General features: G+C 43.4%; 1 protein-coding gene and 1 long non-coding RNA gene across 2 annotated transcripts in view; one reads left to right on the top strand and one right to left on the bottom strand.

Annotated features, from left to right (window-relative positions):
* lama2 (laminin, alpha 2) overlaps positions 1–19447 on the bottom strand; it is a 558082-nt gene that overhangs the window by 519038 nt on the left and 19597 nt on the right. Inside the window, exons 2-3 of the mRNA XM_062033747.1 lie at positions 10452–10590; positions 39–216 (exon numbers count right to left, since the gene is read on the bottom strand). Of these exons, the coding sequence (XP_061889731.1) occupies positions 39–216; positions 10452–10457 (184 nt within the window). The 5' untranslated portion in view covers positions 10458–10590. The remainder of the gene's footprint in view (positions 1–38; positions 217–10451; positions 10591–19447) is intronic.
* On the top strand, positions 6–11529 carry LOC133640370 (uncharacterized). The gene is made up of 3 exons (XR_009824126.1): positions 6–239; positions 10488–10629; positions 10703–11529. It is a non-coding gene; the product is annotated as an uncharacterized LOC133640370 (long non-coding RNA).

Below are 19447 nucleotides of genomic sequence, written 5' to 3'. Positions count from 1 at the left end.
TCACCAATGGACTCGCTTATCTTTGGGCTGCCACTCACCTCTCTGCTGCGCGCGGCTGAATTGCCATAGCAACGCGGCGAGGAGCACGAGCCGGAGCCGCGCCATGTTTGTCCGGTGTGAGCTATCTGCGACTGTGCGCTGCCACCAGGACACAACTTCATCCAAACTTTGCACTCCTCCTCTTCCTCCGCTCTCTCTCCTCCTTCCCCGTGTGGTCTGCGGGGGAAACAAGAGGGAAAGTATGCAAAATGCTCTTCATTTCTTAAGACTCGCTTGATTACATTTGCATCCGCTCAAAAAAAAAAAGAAAAAAAAAAGGCGCCCAATCAACCTGTAAGTGCTGCTGCTATCTTGCATGTTTTGGGAGGGAAGCTTATTTTAAAAAAAAAAAAAAACAGAAAATGGGTGACAAGGAAGGGGATGCAACAACAAAAAAGAAGCGAACTAAAAGTTTTGGTCTGTTTTGTGGCTCCTCCTGCTGCCCCGCACAACTCACCACACTCTGACGAAAGTGCGTTCGCTTTCCTTACAACCACTCTACAAATAAATATTATTAAATATATATATGGAACATATGGAGAATAGATATGCACAATTAAAAATTGCAACTACAATTACACTCAAAGCAGAAAAACATGTACTTTCCCAACAGACCAAAAACTGTCAAGATCCGTCATGGCACTTTTATTTATGTTTTCCTGTGTTTGGTGTTTCTTCCTGTTCAGCGCTCTTATTTTTCTTCCACTTCCTGTTTTAGATTTTGGCTTGCAATGTCTTAAAAGGGGTCATATTAGGAGGGTTATTTCTTTCTGTATGTAACACACTTTAAAACAGGTGCCGTAGGGGAAACTGGGTAACACATGGCACACTGACAAACGCTTAACCTATTGTTACTATAACAATCTACAAGGTTAATATAGGTTGCTTCTCTTTCTTCCCCTCCATTTTTCGGTATTAATTTTTGATCTCTAGTTATCATTACGTATATGTATTGTTGCATTTGAACAACTGTATTGTTGATAATAGAGGTAAATTATTGGTATTGTTCATTATCATACTTGCCAACCCTCCCGGATTTTCCGGGAGACTCCCGAAATTCAGCGCCTCTACCGAAAGCCTCCCGGGACAAATATTCTCCCGAAAATCTCCCGATTTTCAGCCGGCGCTGGAGGCCACGCCCTCTCCAGCTCCATGCGGACCTGAGTGAGGACAGCCTGTTTTCACGTCCGCTTTCCCACGATAAAAACAGCGTGCCTGCCCAATCACGTTATTCCATACCGCCGATGAGCATGGTGCAGATGGAGAAGATCTTCTCGGCGTCCGTGTTGGCGCACACGTTGCCAAAGCTGACGCTGGTCAGGCTGCTGAGGGTGAAGTAGAGGGCGGCGATGTACGAGCTGCGCACCGACGGGCCGCCGACCGCGTTGTTGACATAGGGCAGTGGTCCCCAACCACGCGGACCGATTGGTACAGGGCCGCACAAAACATTTTAAAAAATATATACATTGTTTTTATTTATTTATTAAATCAACATAAAAAACACAAAATATACATTATATATCAATATAGATCAATATAGTCTGCAGGGATACAGTCCGTAAGCACACATGATTGTATTTCTTTATGAAAAATTTTTTTTTTAAAATGGGACAAATTTTCAAGCGTTGACCGGTCCGCAGCTACAAAAAGGTTGGGGACCACTGACGTAGGGCATCTCCACGCGTTTGCCCAGCTCATGGAGCCATCCTTGGGGAAGAGACGGGAGGACAACAGGGTGACAATAACTAAATCATCCAGACTAGAGATAAATTGTATTATGTTTATCTTACCGAAAAAATAAATATATTTACTAATTTAAAAAAAAACAACTAAATACATTTTTACTATATTTTGCTAAAAACATCAAAATTAATTGTATTGTTATTTGTATTTTTTCTGACTCCTTATTACATCCAGCCATAGAATTATACATTAAAATAAACAATTTGAAATAATTAATTTTAAATGATCATAATAATTCATTTAAAATGACCATATTTAATTAATAAAATAATTGCTTGTTTATCAACAACTTTAGCATTTTATTCATTACATACAAGTTATGTTATATTCCTTAAGATTTATTTATGCAAGTTTGAAGTATCAATTATCTAAACACAGTTTTGTTTGCATATTTTCAGGATATATATATATATATATATATATATATATATATATATATATATATATATATATATATATATATATATATATATATATATATATGAAATACTTGACATGGTGAATTCTAGCTGTAAATATACTCTTCCCCTCTTAACCACGCCCCCTACCACGCCCCCGCCCCCCAACCACGCCTCCCCCTGTACACACGAGGACTTAAATAATGACCATTTAATGATCCTGTAACTACTTAGTATCGGATTGATACCCAAATTTGTGGTATCATCCAAAACTAATGAAAAGCATTCAAACAACAAAAGAATAAGTGATTATTACATTTGAACAGAAGTGTAGATAGAACATGTTGAAACAGAATGTAAGCAGATATTAACAGTAAATGAACAAGTGGATTAATAATTAATTTTATACTTGCTGTCTTGTTGACATACAACCACAATTTTGACAAAATAATTGAATGGAAAATGACACAATATCTTACTGCATATGTCAGCAGCTAAATTAGGAGCCTTTGTTTGCTTACTTACTACTAAAAGACAAGTTGTCTTGTATGTGCACTATTTTATTTAAGGACAAACTTGCAATAAGAAACGTATGTTTATAGTACCGTAAGATTTTTTGTTAAAATGAAGCCAATAATGCAATTTTTGTGGTCCCCTTTATTTAGAAAAGTACCGAAAAGTATCGAAATACATTTTGGTACCGGTACCGGTTCCAAAATATTGGTATCGGGACAACACTAGTTCCAACTATACGCTACTTTGTATTAAAAATGGCAACAGCGGAAGATACATGTGCATGTACGAGCCAGTCTGCCCCACAACAAGAGGATAGAGAAAAAGAAGGAGCTTATTGACCAAAGCGTGGGACGACAATGGTCGACCCGCGCAAACACTTCAGGTAAATTTCTACCATATATGGATAATCTGCTGACATCCGACTTGGGAAAAATGTCACCAAAATGAGGCGAATTCCAAACGTCTGGTTTTCAGGGAGTACGAAGGAACGCAATATAGTTTTATAAATATCTCCACAATGCCTTCATGGTTTGATTTCCAATTTTCTTGACTTATGCATATCCCAAATACACAAAAACCGGTACCAATAGGTGAGAAAAGTTTGTTTTGCATAATAAAGCCCCGGTTTTCCTCACCTGTCTGCCAATCAAGGGGGTTTATCTGCCAGGTAATTGTTGTATGTTTCTTTGTGTGCCTTTTTGTGTTTTGCCTTGCCTTGTCTTTCCAAAGTCTCTGCTCACCTGTGAGTCACATTTGTCGTCAAGCTCGTGCTTACTACTTTTTTTACCTAATAAAAGGACCTTTTACTTGCACGTCGTTTGCCGTCTCTGCATTTTGGGGTCACATCGCCTGCCAACATGCGCAAACACAACAAAAAGAACATTTTGCACAGGGAAATTGGCAAAAAATATCCTAAATCACAATGTTAGCAGTAAAAATAACCATAGAGATGCAGATGACAGCCGACGGCGTACAGGTAAAAGTGTTTTTAATGTCAAAACAAAAGCGATAGTGCAGCTGGGAAGTGCACCAAAAGTTATGGGGGAGCTGTTCACTGGGCAGGCCTGGAATATATAGCAGCATGATTGGCAAACAGGAACAGGTGTGTCTAGAGTGCCAACCAGAGACAGGTGAGGAAGGCATTGACAGGAAAGAGAAACCAAAATAAGAGCGCTGGACAGGAAAAAACAAGAACACAGGCAGTTGATAACAAAATGAAAATAGTCGTGACAGATCATGACAGACTGATACAAACTGGATTTAAAAAAATGTTTTCCAACGGTTAAAAATATACTAATAATCTGTTAAGTAAGTCATTCAAATGTAAAAATACATGAAATACCGTTAGTAGTAAATAGTGAAAAAGGAAGGAGACGGCACTACAGCAGGAGGTCTAGCTCAACAGGTTTTATTGAGCTTTTGACGGATACGTAGGGTGTGTATGCTACTATGTGTGTGCATGCAAGTCTATGTATAGATTTTAACCATATAGGATTTACCTCCTGTTGGGGAAACATAGGGGGATGATAGCCAAGGAAGCATTCAAATGGTGATAAACCGGTGGCCGAGCTCTTCATGTAGTTGTAGGCGAACCCAGGGCAAGAACTTGCTCCAGGAGGCAGGTTGGCGGGCGGCAACACAGTGCAGCATGGTCCCCACACACTGGTTAGTTCTCTCAGCTTGCCCGTTTGGGTGGTATCCTGAAGTAAGACTGACCGTGGCCCCAATCCCCTTGCAAAAGGTCTGCCACACCCGGGAAGTGAACTGGGGACCACGGTCAGAAACAATGTCCATAGGTATGCCGTGCTGCTTAACCACATGAATGGTAAGGAGGTCGGCCGTCTCGGAAGAAGAGGAGAGTTTAGACAGGGGAACAAAATGTGCTGCTTTGGAGAAGCGGTTGACGATGGTGAGAATGGTGGTGTTACCTCGAAATGGGAGAAATCCAGTAATGAAATCCAGAGCGATGTGTGACCAGGGACAGGTAGGGGGCACAGCAGGGCCGCAGGCTGTCTGTGGGAAGATTTGTTGCGAGAACAGGTACTGCATGCAGCGATAAACTCACGGGTATCCATGGCCATCGATGGCCACCAGAACCGCCGGCGGATGAACAAGAGTGTGCGCTGGAATCCCGGATGGCAGGAAACGATGCTGGAATGCCCCCAGTCCAAGACTCTGGGGCGTAGCTCTCGGGGAACAAAGAGTTTGTTGGGGGTCCGCCCCCTGGTCCGGGATTGGCGTGCAGGGCGGTCCGAACCTGGTTCACTTCCCAGGTAACCATGCCGATAATTCTGGCAGGAGGGAGGATGGGTTATTCAGGGGCGGTGCAGGCGGGCTCCTCCGAGAACTGCCGGGACAGGGCATCAGCCTTGGTATTGCGGGAGCCCGGCCCGAAAGTCAAACCGACAAAAAAATTGGGACCATCGGGCCTGCCGGTCATTTAGCCTTCTGGCTGACCGGACATGTAGGAGGTTGCGGTGATCCGTGAGGACCTGAAATTGGTGCTTGGCCCCCTCAAGCCAGTGTCTCCACTCCGCCAGAGCGTCGTGGACTGCCAGCAGGTCCCTGTTACCGGCATCATAGTTACGTTCAGCGGGGGACAAGCGTCTGGAAAAGTAAACACATGGATGGATGCTGTTGTCCAGTTTGGAGCGCTGGGACAATACTGCCCAATCCCAGAATCGGAGGCGTCCACCTCCACAATAAATGGACAGTCAGGATCTGGGTGAACAAGGATAGGCGCAGAGACAAAACTCCTCTTGAGGTTCAAGAAAGCCGTCCCGGCCTCTCGGGTCCACTGAAAGGGAATGTTGGTTGGAGTGAGAGCATGGAGTGGAGCGGCCAGCTTACTAAAGTGCTTAATAAAGCATCTGTAGAATCCAGCGTATCCCAGGGAGCGCCTCAGCTCCGTCTGAGTAGAGGGCTGGGGCCACTCCACCACTGCCTCCACCTTCTTGGGGTCAGCCTTTATGTGGCCCTTTTCAATAATAAAGCCCCGGAAGTCAACAGATGGTGTGTGGAACTCACATTTCTCGGCTTTCACAAAGAGGCGGTTTTCCAGGAGTCGCTGAAGAACGAGGCGGACGTGTTGGTGATGCTCCTGAAAAATCCTTAGAAAAAATAAGAATATCGTCAAGGTAAACAACAACGAAACGATCGATCATGTCTCTGAGCACGTCGTTCACAAGGGCTTGGAAGACGGCAGGCGCGTTGGTGAGTCCGAACGGCATGACTCGGTACTCAAAGTGGCCCAGGTGAGTATTGAATGTCGTCTTCCACTCATCACCCTCTTTGATGCGTACCAGATGGTATGCATTGCGTAAATCCAATTTAGTGAAGACGGTGGCAGGGGCGAGAGGCTCGAAGGAGGACCTCAGGAGGGGTAGTGGGTACTTTATCTTAACGGTGATGCGGTTGAGTTGTCGATAGTCAATACACGGTCTTAACGAGCCGTCCTTTTTGTTGACAAAAAAAACAAAACGCTGCCACCGGGGACTTGGATGGGGTGATGATCCCTGAAGCGAGAGACTCGGAGCTGTAATCCCTCATGGCTTGCTTCTCGGGGAAAGACAGGCGGCTGGAGGGAAGGACCGCGTTGGGGAGCAGGTTGATCGCACAATCGTAGGGTTTGTGGGGCGGAAGAGAAAAGGCTTGTTCTTTGCTTAAGTCAGCCGCCAGGTCATGGTAAGCCTCAGGGACTCGGAAGAGATCAGAATGTGATGAGTTGGGTTTGGGTTTGCAGGGGGGAGGCACTGCCGATCTGAGGCAGTGCGCGTAGCAGGGAGTGCTCCATGCCAGGATCTTGCCAGATGACCAGGATATGTGGGGGTCATGTTGACACAGCCCAGAACGGCCGAGGACGAGAGGAGCTACTAGGGCATCTAGTACCCAGAGGCTGATGGTCTCAGTATGGTTGCCTGAGAGGGTCAACGATAGGGTTATAGTGCGGTGTTTGATGGGGCCCAAAGGGTGTCCATCCAGGGCTTGAGCAGAGATGAAGGCGTTGAGGGGAACTAAGGGCTTGTCGGGCGTACTCCAGGTTGATGAATCTCTTGTCGGCCCTGGACTCCAAGTAGGCCCCCACGGACAATGTCCTAGAGTTCCAGGCAAAGGTCGCGGGAAAAAGTATGCCAGGATTCCTTCTTTCTTTTAAGGTGGGGATGGTAGTATGGCTCACCAGGATCCCCTTGGCTGGTGAGCCAGATATTTTGGCCGTGAGGGGCAGTTGCGGATGATGTGGTCCACGAGGCCGCAGTAGAGGCAGAGGTGTTGCCGAAATCTTCTCTCCCGTTCCTCAAATGACAATCGAGATCTGCCTGTTTGCAAAGGCTCCTTGACGGTGGCAGGAGACAAAGTCGGGGGAATGTCTGTCCAGTGGGGTGTCGGCCGGCAGGTCGGGTTAGGGATGCAGACGATAAGCTGGCGGAGCTAAGGGCTCTCTCTGCTGCACGTTCCACAAGTCTTTGGTCGAAGAGCAAGGCCAGTTCGATGAGCTCGCGGCAGGAGGACGGTCGATCCCGCAGCAAACCGTCCTTAATGGTCTCACTAAAGCCTCTCCTGTAGGCGCTCTGAATTGTCACACCATTCACTGTCTGCTGCCAGCGTGCTGAAAACCAGAGTGTAAGCGGGCACGGAGCGGGAGCCCTGCCGGATGGTGTGAAGCCTGGCGGCGGCGTCCCCTCCATCGGCGGGGTGATCGAAGACGGCTTGGAACTCGGGAGCGAAAAGCAGCATAATTGGAGCTCAAACCCAAAGTCTTACTAATGGCTGCCGTGGCCCACTTTAATGCCGGTCCCGAGAGCAGGGAAAAAACAAAAGCTATCTTAGCCCCATCGGTAGCATAACGAGAAGGTTGATGTTGAAAGATGGATTCACACTGTACCAGGAAGCCTCGGCAAAGTTCTAAATCTCCCTCGAAAGACTTAGGGCTGGCAATCTTGGGTTCCCGGGGTTGAGAATGTCCTCCGGTGACGGGTGTCGCTGTGGCGCCAAGGTCAGGCGATATGGTTGGGACTGAGGGTATCCAACCTAGCCAGCAGGCTGGCGAAAGCGACATCCAGCTTGTCCTCCAGGTTAGAAAAACGAGTCTGGTGTTGTCGGAGTAAAGTCTGCATGGCAGACAAGTCAGGTGCTGAGGGAGCTCGGGAAAGGCGGGTGGACTTAGACCCCTGTGTACTGTCTGGTTCCATCTTGGAAGGAGACGGCACTACAGCAGGAGGTCTAGCTCAACGGGTTTTATTGAGCTTTTGACGGCTACGTAGGGTGTGTATGCTACTATGTGTGTCCATGCAAGTCTATGTGTAGATTTTAACCATATAGGATTTACCAGAGGTTGTTGTAAGTGCGTGTTGATTGTGGCAGCAAACAAGTCCAAAGGGACGAAGCAAAAAGAGGTCCGTGATCCGAGCGAGGTCCGTGGGGTAGGAGAGAGGTGTCCAGAGGTCCAGGTCCGAGAGCGGTGGAAGTCGAGGATCGAGGAAGGCAGTCAGGGACCAGGGGGAGATCAGCAGGTGAGGCGCACGGCTCACTGCTGAGACACAGAGACACTACGGGAACAGGAGACGACAGGGACAGGTAAGTACGGGGCATGAAGGAACAAGGAGAGAGCAGACACAGAAGAGGAGCCAGACACTCGGAGCGTACTGTAACAGAGGCTACGTTCCGGCGTAGAGTAGTCAGCAGAGTGAGTCTTTATGCTGCTGCTCCTCATCAAGTCCAGGTGCATTGATTGAATATTGCCTCCGGCTGTGGAGGCGCACGGCCACGGTCTGCGCGCCGCGTGTGGGGGCGTGTCCTGCGGTGCGCGCAGCGGAGCCTCTAGGTGTTCCCGCCGTGGAGGGAGAAGCAGACTGCGCGTGCGCCGTAACACACATACCAATAACTGATAAATATCTAATTGTTTTAAATGTAGATTTAAGTGGTTTTTGCTCTCCTGTAAGTAAGAATACTCAAACAAAAGCGAGCAACAAATTCTACCTGTAGACAAGTCCTAATTAGGGATGCTCCAATCACGGTGTCATGCTGCCGATTCTGATACCAATCATCCATTAATGGGATCGACTGATACCAATACAGATCACAGGTGTTAACTATAATTTTTTTCAATGCATTTATGGTGAGTGCTATTGAGATTTTAACAACATCAACACAATACATAATCTGGTTCCTTATTTTATTTTATTACATACAAATGTTTGATTAAAAAAGTCAATATTACAACATCCCATTCCTAAATCAAAAGTGAATCTTTTATCCTGATTTCCATATATTAGTCTGTGCAGGAGTGTGGTGATCACACGGTATTTTGCTAGCAAACATATTTGAAAAACAGCGGCGTACAAACTGTGTATCATTGATCCGACTGTATGGTTTTATGTCTGTGCTGCTCGCAGTGGCGTCTTGCTGCTGCACGTTTTGGCAACAAAGATTGACAGCTTGGACATACACACGGCGCTTTGGCTGCAGAACTCAAATGAAGGAGAGCAGCCAGCGCGGGGAACGCAGAGTCTAGCTTAATCATTTATTTCAGATTGCAGATTTTCTTGGCCCTATGGTAGTCTTTGGCGAGCTTTGTTGTTGGCTTTGGGCAGCTACGTCATGGGCTTTCAGGGCATGCAGCTTGCTCTCGATGTGTAACATGTTTATCCTCAGCCTCCAGTGATAATGGTACTTAAGATACTAAGAAATGCAGTTTATTTGCCGTAATATAGGTTATTATTATTACCTTTGGGGAGGGGCTCCACACTCGGTATGGAAACACATAATGAGCTGCTAGCCGCTTGTCAGTCGGTGTACTAAAAATAAATAAAGTGTCAGTCAGACGAGATTGGCATTTAAAGACATTAATCTTCAATGGCGATTATGTTTCGGTACCTTGGTCGGTACTCATCGCACTCCAGCAGCACTGAGAGCGGACTCAGCCAAACTACCTCTGAGTAATGTTGCAATTTTCAATGCCAACAAGGAGATTGGCTCAAAAACGCTCCAACATGAGTAAAATAAGGCTCCATTTTTCCAAAATGCGCTAGCTTGACATTGGCTTTACTATTGACATGCTACTGATTAGCATTAGCGATTTTGCTTGCGATTTCAACACCTTCAAATGTGTTAATGAAAAGATGCGCGTTATAATCAAACAGCTTGTGCGTAATAAGTACAAAACGTAATACTTTAGGGCACAAAAAAACAAAAAATACACCATAAACTATACACTAGTGGCACCCAACGTCTTGGACTTGCAAATGTGATCGCAACTTAATGTCATACTTGCAAAAGATACTCAGAAATATTATAATGAAACAAGATATAACAACTTGTTAGCAGTTATAATCAGCTGAATTTTAAATGTTGCAATAAAACATGTATTTTACTATTAAAAATTATTCATTTCAACACACACAAAAGTACAAAAAATTTGTATTGTTGAGTACCGATATCGATTCCCAGGTACTGATCGGTGGGCGATCAATCGGCACATCACTACTTGGTGTCTCACATTATGCTGTTTCAAAAATTACAGTTTTTTGCAATTTTAAAGACGTATATTTCCGCAAAATTGTGTCTGATTCCGAACAGTGTGACCACAGGGACAAACTGGAAGAGGTTGAATTTTACTTGAATTTGTTCCTTCTGTGACCTTGCCTTTTTTTTTTATAGTAAACTTACATGTTCTACACGTTCTCACAAATTCATATTAAAACGTCGCACATCGCCAGCTTGTTGGTTACTACGTGTGCAGTTCTGCAGATACGTCACCATCATGTCCAATGTCGTTCGCCCCCTATCCTCCAGATGCAGAGAGCCTGGTGCTGCGGAGAGTAAGGCTGAAGAAGGGCTCTCTTCCCTGGGCTTGAAGCACCTGGGTGCCCTGATGCACTGCTGGTTCTCTGTGGTCCTGGATAAAGTCAAGGCTATGTCAGGACCGGACGGCAAGGTGACAAAATGGATGCAAACTATAACTGTAATGTTCATGGGTGCATGTCAGATAAAACAGTTTTAATTGTCAGGTTTTTTCAGGCAGATGTTGAGATACAGATGTTGACCTACCATTATGAGTCAAACAGAACTGGTTCAAATTCCATGGCACCAGATTTAAAAACAACTGAAATAGATCCCAGACCTGACCTGGCTGGATCACTAATAGAGTCCAACCAGAACAACAAGAACCCCTACTGGACCCGCTGTAACAAGAACCGTTCTCACAACGAGAGGAAGAGAACAAGACTTTTCAATCCAACCATCACATCTTAGGAAGCTAACTAGAATGTGACAAATGTGATTAAGGTGAAGGAGACAAACCCATTTCAAATAAATACTTCTACTCAGATTAGTTTTTTTGTATTAACATATCTCAAGTAATTACAGCTTAAATTTGTATTTTGTCTATTCATTTTTGTTGTTTTCCAAACCTCATTTACTATGATACATGTATTTGATCATTGATTTTGATGACTTCTTGTTTTTTCTGATAAAATGCTGATATTAATCAAATAATAATAAGTAGGGCTGTCAAAGTTAACAACTAACCAATGATTGGAAAACACATTTTTTTAAAGTAAGTAATTATATTAACTTATTTTGCCAAAAATGTAACTGAATTACTAATGGAATTAATTACTAGACTAGTAAATATTGCATTAATGTAAAACAAAAAACAAAAAAAATCTTCATATATTTGGCATATTTGTGTTGTAGAATATTGGTTGGAAAATGCATCGGTCTAATCAACTTCAGAACCTAACATTGATTAAAAGTTGTCAAAAAGCATGTTGTTTCAACATTGTATTTGTGTTGCAGAATATTGATTGGGGAATAACCAAAACTCAATGGTCAAATCAACGTCAGAACCCAACATTGATTAAACGTAGTCAAAAAGCATGTTGTTTCAACGTTATGTTTGAGTTGCTCAATGTCAGGACCTACCGTAATTCAACAAGTTATATAACGTTGTTTTAATGTCTTGTGCCTGCTGGTGTGTGTGCATGTGCCTTTAAAAGGCGGTGCCTGTTGCTAAGTGTGTCAGCGTCCAGACAGAGCGGCATTAGCTCAGCTGTGTTTGTTAGCTCAGACTGGCAGTTTGTGGGCTTGTCAAGCTTGTCACTTCAGTCATTGGTTTGTTGTTCATTATTCACTCGAAGTAGTAATGTGTACATGTGTTGTTTGCTGTGGGATGGCGCCTCCGTCTATTTATTAGTTAATTTTAGTGTGGCGATGGTCGTTGCTTTCATTAGAAAAAAAAATCGATTTCCTACGTTGAACTTGCTGTGCTTCTGACGCCGTCTTGTTGACATACAACCACATCAAAAGTAATGTGCAATCTTACATCAACTGTTTCGGTAACAGCATTGTAAGTAGGGCTGGGCGATAAAACAATAACAATATATATCGCGATAGACATGTGATCAATATCAATAGAAAATGGGGTCGATAGAACGTTCGATAATTTCACTGAGTTTTGTTAGAAAAAAATAGGTAGAAAGGCGGAGCCGGAACCGCACGGCATTCTGGGGGGTGTAGGCAGAAGGAAGGGCTTTGGCCTCTCGACCTATCACGGCCGAGCCTGAACCGCAAGCCATTCTGGGAAATGCTAACAGGAAAAAAAAAAGCAACAACGGCTAGCTGACGACGAGGAGTGAAACGAAACGGGAATATGAGCGCGGCAGCACGAGAGGAAATTGTAAATAAAAAAGGAAACGTCACGCCACCAGTTTGGCAGTATTTTGGATTTTTCTGAAATCCGATCCGAATCAAAGTAATACTGTCTGCAAACTTTGCAAGGTCGTCGTCCCAACCAAGTCTGGGAACACGACAAACTTATTTTACCACCTGAGCCGCTCTCACCCGCTGGAGTACAGCAGTATCAAACAGCCACAACCATCTACATCAGCCGGTGCAAGTGGAACAGCACCGAAGCGGCAACCACAGACCACCATCGTCTCGATGGTGGTCTGTTGTTGCCGCAGACAGTACTACTCGGCAGCAGTGCCATACGACAAAAATTCAAAACGTTATAAAGAAATAACGGATGCAGTGGTGTATCAATTAGCGAAGGACATGCTACCGCTCAGCATAGTTGAGAAGTCTGGGTACAAGGATCTCATACACGTGCTCGACCCCCGTTATGTTCTACCTGGCCGAAAGCACTTTTCCAAGACAGCTATTCCTAAGCTTTACACAATGTGCAGGGAATCCGTGGAAAAGGAGATATTGAAGTTGGTTTGATTTTTCCATAAATGACTGAAGAGGGTAACAGGTTTGTTTTGTCACAGATGTTCAGACGCAACTTTATTCCGATGTTTACAATATTCTGTAAGACATGTTAGTTTCTGCTTGCTTAATGTGACTGTTATTTATTTGCATATATTGTTACCGATATGGCTTTAAAGCCTGAGTTGTACACTACTAATTTCTTAATTACGATACTTTGCACATTTTGTTGGATTAAGCATTTATTTAATGTCAATATTTGCACATCGACCAGTATTTTCATTTATTTGACTGTTTTTCATAATGCTGACCTCGTTCTAAAGGTTAAAGGTTATATTTAAAATAAAAGTATTTAAATTCAGCCTTTTTTCTCCTGGTCTTTATTTAGAATAGAATTTTTTTTATCAATAATTATCGATATCGACTGATATGAAACACTTATATCGTGATACATTTTTTAGTCATATCGCCCAGCCCTAATTGTAAGGTACATAAAAGTAACTAGATTACTCATTACTAGTAAAAGTAATTCCATTAGTAATTTTCTATAACAGCACAATTTCTTTTGACGCACGATTATGAGATGTTTGACTGTTTAACCGACACTGCAGTGGGGAAAATACACCGGCAATAGCCCTACAAGACTCATCAGCTGTCTTGATGGGACCAAAGCTATCCGCCACGAGCGGAGTCATTGTCTGAGCAAGTTCGTATCCCCAAAGCTGCCATCAGCAAGCTGCTCGTCGATGCAGAGAACCTGCCTCCCCCAACAAAGGCAGATAACGACTTGTCCAGTGGCGTGCAGTCACTAGAGGCAGGGGAGGCACGGCCTCACCTGCCATCATGGAAAGAAAAAAAAAAGTAAAAAGAAAAAAAATTAATTAAATTGTTATATGTATCCAGTGATTATACTAAAGTTATTTTCCATTTAACTTCGCCAGTTTTAGATTATTTGTATTTTCACATTTGCCGTTCAAATACTGAGAAGAGACGGTGCGGTGATCAGCAGCCAGTTGAGGCACGTCACTGATTTGTGCCTCAACATGGATTGTGCGCAATGACTTGGCTAACTGCTAGCCTGCTGTACAGTGAGACCGTATTGCTATATGAATTATATTATACATTTCCATAGTTTAGTTAGATGAGGTATATAATGTACAGTGTATTTTGTCAACAACTGTATGTGTGTAACGTATTTCTTGTGTTGAGCGATCATAAAACTGGAGGCTCGTCTCATAACCCCGCCTCCTGGTGCCAAGCACCTCCGCCGCAGAATGCACCGCCCGACGGGAGAGCCACACCAACCAAAGCCCACACCCAAACCCTCCAGGTGCAAGACCCGAATCCACCCAAAAAAAGTCACTTAACAAGAAGCCAAAAAGTGCAAAAACAACAATGCTCGCGCGGCGCGCCGGAGGAGCCGTGAACAGGGACACAACATTAGGTACACCTGCAGAATGCAGCGCGGATTTCATATTTCATTCATTCACAACTCTTCCAACACGAACACCAATGTTCCCGCACTTATAAGTAAAGGTAAGACCATAATAAAGTTTTTTTTATTAAATGTGCTTTTTTGTGTGCTACAATTTGTAAGTGTAAAGTTAAAGTTAAGTATACCAATGATTGTCACACACACACTAGGTGTGGTGAAATTTGTCCTCTGCATTTGACCCATCCCCTTTTTCACCCCCTGGGAGGTGAGGGGAGCAGTGGGCAGCAGCGGAGCCATGCCTGGGAATAATTTTTGGTGATTTAACCCCCAATTCCAACCCTTGATGCTGAGTGCCAAGCAGGGAAGAATGCTGGTATGAGCTTTTAAACATAACCCGTTAACTGCTGCCAATCAAATGGTGAATAAGATACTCTTTAGGGTTCATATGTTTGTAAATCTGACTGTGATGAAGTCAGTGCCTCACCTGACATAAACCTCACCGCACGCCACTGGACTTGTCCAAGGTGTACCTGGCTCCAGCCAACCCAGCGACCCCGATAGGGACAAGCAGTAGCAAAAATGGATGGATGACTTTGACTCTTGATTACTCAATTCATTATTATAACACAGGAGAAATACTTGCAATAGCTGTCATGACCCGATGTTGCAGGTCATGTCTTGTTTTGGGTTTTTGTTATTTTTCGCAGTTGAGTGTTTCCGTTCTCAGCGCTCTTTCCTTTGCTTACTTTTGGTCGCCAAGTACGCTGAGTTTCTTACACACCTGTTCCTGTTTGGTGATTAGTGTTTGCACCCGCGGTCACCTTTAAAGGCCTACTGAAACCCACTACTACCGACCACGCAGTCTGGTAGTTTATATATCAATGATGAAATCTTAACATTATAACACATGCCAATACGGCCGGGTTAACTTATAAAGTGACATTTTAAATTTGCCGCTAAACTTCCGGTTCGAAACGCCTCTGAGGATGATGTATGCGCGTGACGTAGCCCGGCGAACACGGGTATGCCTTCCACATTGAAGCCAATACGAAAAAGCTCTGTTTTCATTTCATAATTCCACAGTATTCTGGACATCTGTGTTCGTGAATCTGTTGCAATCATGTTCATTGCATTATGGAGAAGGAAGCTGAGCAAGCAAAGAAGAAAGTTGTCGGTGCGAAATGGACGTATTTTTCGAACGTAGTCAGCAACAACAGTACACAGCCGGCGCTTCTTTGTTTACATTCCCGAAAGATGCAGTCAAGATGGAAGAACTCGGATAACAGAGACTCTAACCAGGAGGACTTTTGACTTCGATACACAGACGCCTGTAGAGAACTGGGACAACACAGACTCTTACCAGGATTACTTTGATTTGGATGACAAAGACGCAGACGTGCTACTGTGAGTATGCAGCTTTGGCTTCTAAACATTTGATCGCTTGACCGTATGTGTGCAACTTTTTTTTTGCGTATGTACGTAACTTTTTTAAAATATATAAGCTTTATGAACCTTGGGTTAGGTGAACGGTCTTTTGGGCTGAGTGATTGTGTGTGTTGATCAGGTGTTTGAATTGTATTGGCGTGTTCTATGGAGCTAGGAGCTAGCAGAGGAGCTAGGAGCTAGCGTAACAAACATGCAGGTGTTTTTATGCAGGATTAATTTGTGGCATATTAAATATAAGCCTGGTTGTGTTGTGGCTAATAGAGTATATATATGTCTTGTGTTTATTTACTGCTGTAGTCATTCCCAGCTGAATATCAGGTCACCCCCGGCTCTCACAGCATCTTCCCTATCTGAATAGCTTCAACTCCCCACTAGTCCTTCACTTGCACTTTACTCATCCACAAATCTTTCATCCTCGCTCAAATTAATGGGGAAATTGTCGCTTTCTCGGTCCGAATCTCTCTCACTTCATGCGGCCATCATTGTAAACAATAGGGAACTTTGCGTATATGTTCAACTGACTACGTCACGCTACTTCCGGTAGGGGCAAGCCTTTTTTTTATCATATACCAAAAGTTGCAATCTTTATCGTCGTTGTTCTATACTAAATCCTTTCAGCAAAAATATGGCAATATCGCGAAATGATCAAGTATGACACATAGAATAGATCTGCTATCCCCGTTTAAATAAAAAAAAATTCATTTCAGTAGGCCTTTAATCACCTCCCCTTATACACCGGTGTCACTCTGTTTTTGGTTGCTGGATCAATGTACGCTCTACGCGTCAGGCACATTCGCGTTCTGGCTGAGAGATTTTTTCCTTTGTTGACTGTTGGCAAGGGTTCCGTGCTTGATTCGCTCTATGCTACAGCTTATGTTTTTCATCTCACTGTGCTAACCAAAGTTTTGCTGTTTGGATCCCTGCACGCCCCCAAGCGACACGTTTTTCATGTTATTTGCCGCTTATATGGAAAAAAAGCAATCTTACCTGCACGCTGCTCTTGCTGCGTCCTTTCCCCATCGCAGCAAGGCGACCCGAATGCGACAGTAGCAGCTGTACGTGACACAAAGTTGGGCCATTCCTCCGTCGTCTCAAGTGCTGTTTAAGGCTGAAACGACGTAGTCGACGTCATCGGTTACGTAAATACGTCGACGCCGTTTTTGTGCGTCGACGCGGGGGGGGGGGGGGGGGGTGCTGAAGCATGCCAAAAGTGGTCAAAAGTGTGGGAGTATTTCAATAAACGGCCTAATAATGTTGTTGTATGCACACTGTGTCGAGCGGAAATGGCCTATCATAGCAGCACAACGGCTATGAACGAACATTTGAAAAGAAAACCATCAACTAGTCAATCGTCCGCACGAGTATACGTTGTCATCATTACACAAAAACATGAATGTGTCATTTGTATCTGCTAGGGGTGTAACGGTACGTGTTTTGTTTCGAACCGTTTCGGTACGGGGCTTTCGGTTCGGTACGAGGGTGTACCGAACGAGTTTCTAAGCTAAAGCTAACTTTAGCTGCTAAAGTCTTAACAAGCTGCTTCGCTCCTCTGCCTCTGTCTCAGCACGCAGCATTGTCCCACCCACACAACCATCTGATTGGTACACACGCAGCATTGTCCCACCCACACAACCATCTGATTGGTACACACGAAGCATTATCAGCCAATCAGCAGTGTGTATTCAGAGCGCATGTAGTCAGCGCTTCAGCGTGGAGCAGATAGGTGTTTAGCAGGTGAGCATCAGGCAGCGGACTCTCCCCAAATGATAATAAACACCTCCCAGTCAACTACTAGTAACATCACTATGAGCCCGTTGACCTACTAGAAATATAAACTGCAGCTCAGCTCACTCGCAGTCCTGGCTTGAGGTGAAGGCTAATTAGCTCTCAGTTCCAGCCACATCGACCCCTTCTGAGCGTAGACATGCTAACCTTTCTTCATTACAACTGTTAGTCACTCACTGGAATGAGTAGAATTGGTTATTGTGTACTGTGTTGGACTGGATGTTTATTTTGCACATTTTAAAAGCAATACTTAATGTTTACAGTGCTCCAGAATATTTAGATTGGCACTTTTTTGTATTGGATGTTTATCTTTATTTTTGCACATTTTAGCAAATAAGCAATACTTTCACTTTTGTTGAAATGTTTACACTATTGTTACAGAATATTTCGTTTTGCACTTTTTTGTATTGGATGTTTATCTTTATTTTTGCACATTTTAAAGCAAAATAAGCAATACTTTTGCTTTTGAAATGCTTATACTATTGCAGAATATTAAGATTTGCACTGGATGTTGACTTTTATATTTGCACATTAAAAAGCAAATAAGCTACTTTTAATTTTGTTAAATGTTAAAAGTTTTAAATGTTTACATTATTACAGAATATTTAGTCATGTTGTTGTCAGTGTTGACTGAGTGGCCATACTTCTTTTTTTTTGTAAATAAAAGCCATGCCTTTTGAAAAAACGGGCCTACATTTACTTTTTCATCTTCATTTTGAATAAAAAAATAATCGGTAAAAGGAAAAATAATCTATAGATTAATCGAAAAAAATAATCTATAGATTAACCGATTAATCGAAAAATTAATCTATAGATTAATCGATAGAAAAATAATCGTTAGCTGCAGCCTTAGTGCTGTTGTGCCGCCACCTCAGGCGGTTGCTGTCCGCCTGACTGGCCAATCTTTAATGGAGTCACAGGAACACATTGTGACAGCAATAGGTGGCAAAAGTATCACCTTGATCAGTGGTTCTTCACCAAGTATCACTTCAGAAAACACTTGGCTCTCCATGTACCACCATAATGACTAGGGATGATACTCGAAACCGGTTTTCCCGGTTGTTTGATAAGAAAAGAACCGAGTCCTCGGACTCGAATCCCTTTTTGAGAACCGGTACCCGTTATCGAGACCACTATAGTAAAGGAAAAGAGTTGATTCTTTATTCGAATCCCGTCCCGACCAGAAATGCTCCGTGGGACATCACAAGAATTGACGTCACGTAGCTCAGTCATTAGGCGCAGATAGGGAAAGCAGGAAAAGAATGGACGGTAAAAAGCGCTCCAAGGTGTAATAAAGTTCAAAACAAAAGCTATAATCCATCGAATAACTTTACTGAGGGATTTGAGCAGGGTAAAACACATGACGAACACTTTTACGACCAACCGGAAACATAGCAACGCACCTCCTTTACGGCAGCTGTCGCAACGTTCTTAAAACAACCGCAGCACATACATATATATACAACATATCTCCCTTTTTTAACTTTTGTTTTTCTTTCCTTGTAAACAAAACAAAATCACACTGTAGATGTGTTGTCTGTCTAATTATAAATAATGCAGACGAGGCGTGTTGGCTGAGTTCTTGACGTTTACTTTCACAGCGTGGCAACATGCAACACTTTTCTGGGCTACCGCGCATGCTCGTAACTCCCGTTGCATGCTGGGTATTGTAGTTGTTATATTCTCTAGCTCATAACATTTTTCCCCCATAAAGAAATAATGTTAACTCAATAAAGTGTATTTCTTTTTTTAGCTTTAACTTTTCATTTTTTTAGCATTGTAACCACATTTGCAAACAACTTTTCTCTTCATAGAATGTTCTTTCAATAAAGAAAGTGCAAAAATGTCAAAGCATCATAACAAACAGTTATGTCAAATA

Source organism: Entelurus aequoreus, linkage group LG23 (assembly GCF_033978785.1).
Source record: "Entelurus aequoreus isolate RoL-2023_Sb linkage group LG23, RoL_Eaeq_v1.1, whole genome shotgun sequence".
Taxonomy (NCBI): domain Eukaryota; kingdom Metazoa; phylum Chordata; class Actinopteri; order Syngnathiformes; family Syngnathidae; genus Entelurus; species Entelurus aequoreus.
The sequence above is the reverse complement of the archived record's forward strand: the minus strand, read 5'-3'. Positions and strand labels throughout refer to the sequence as shown.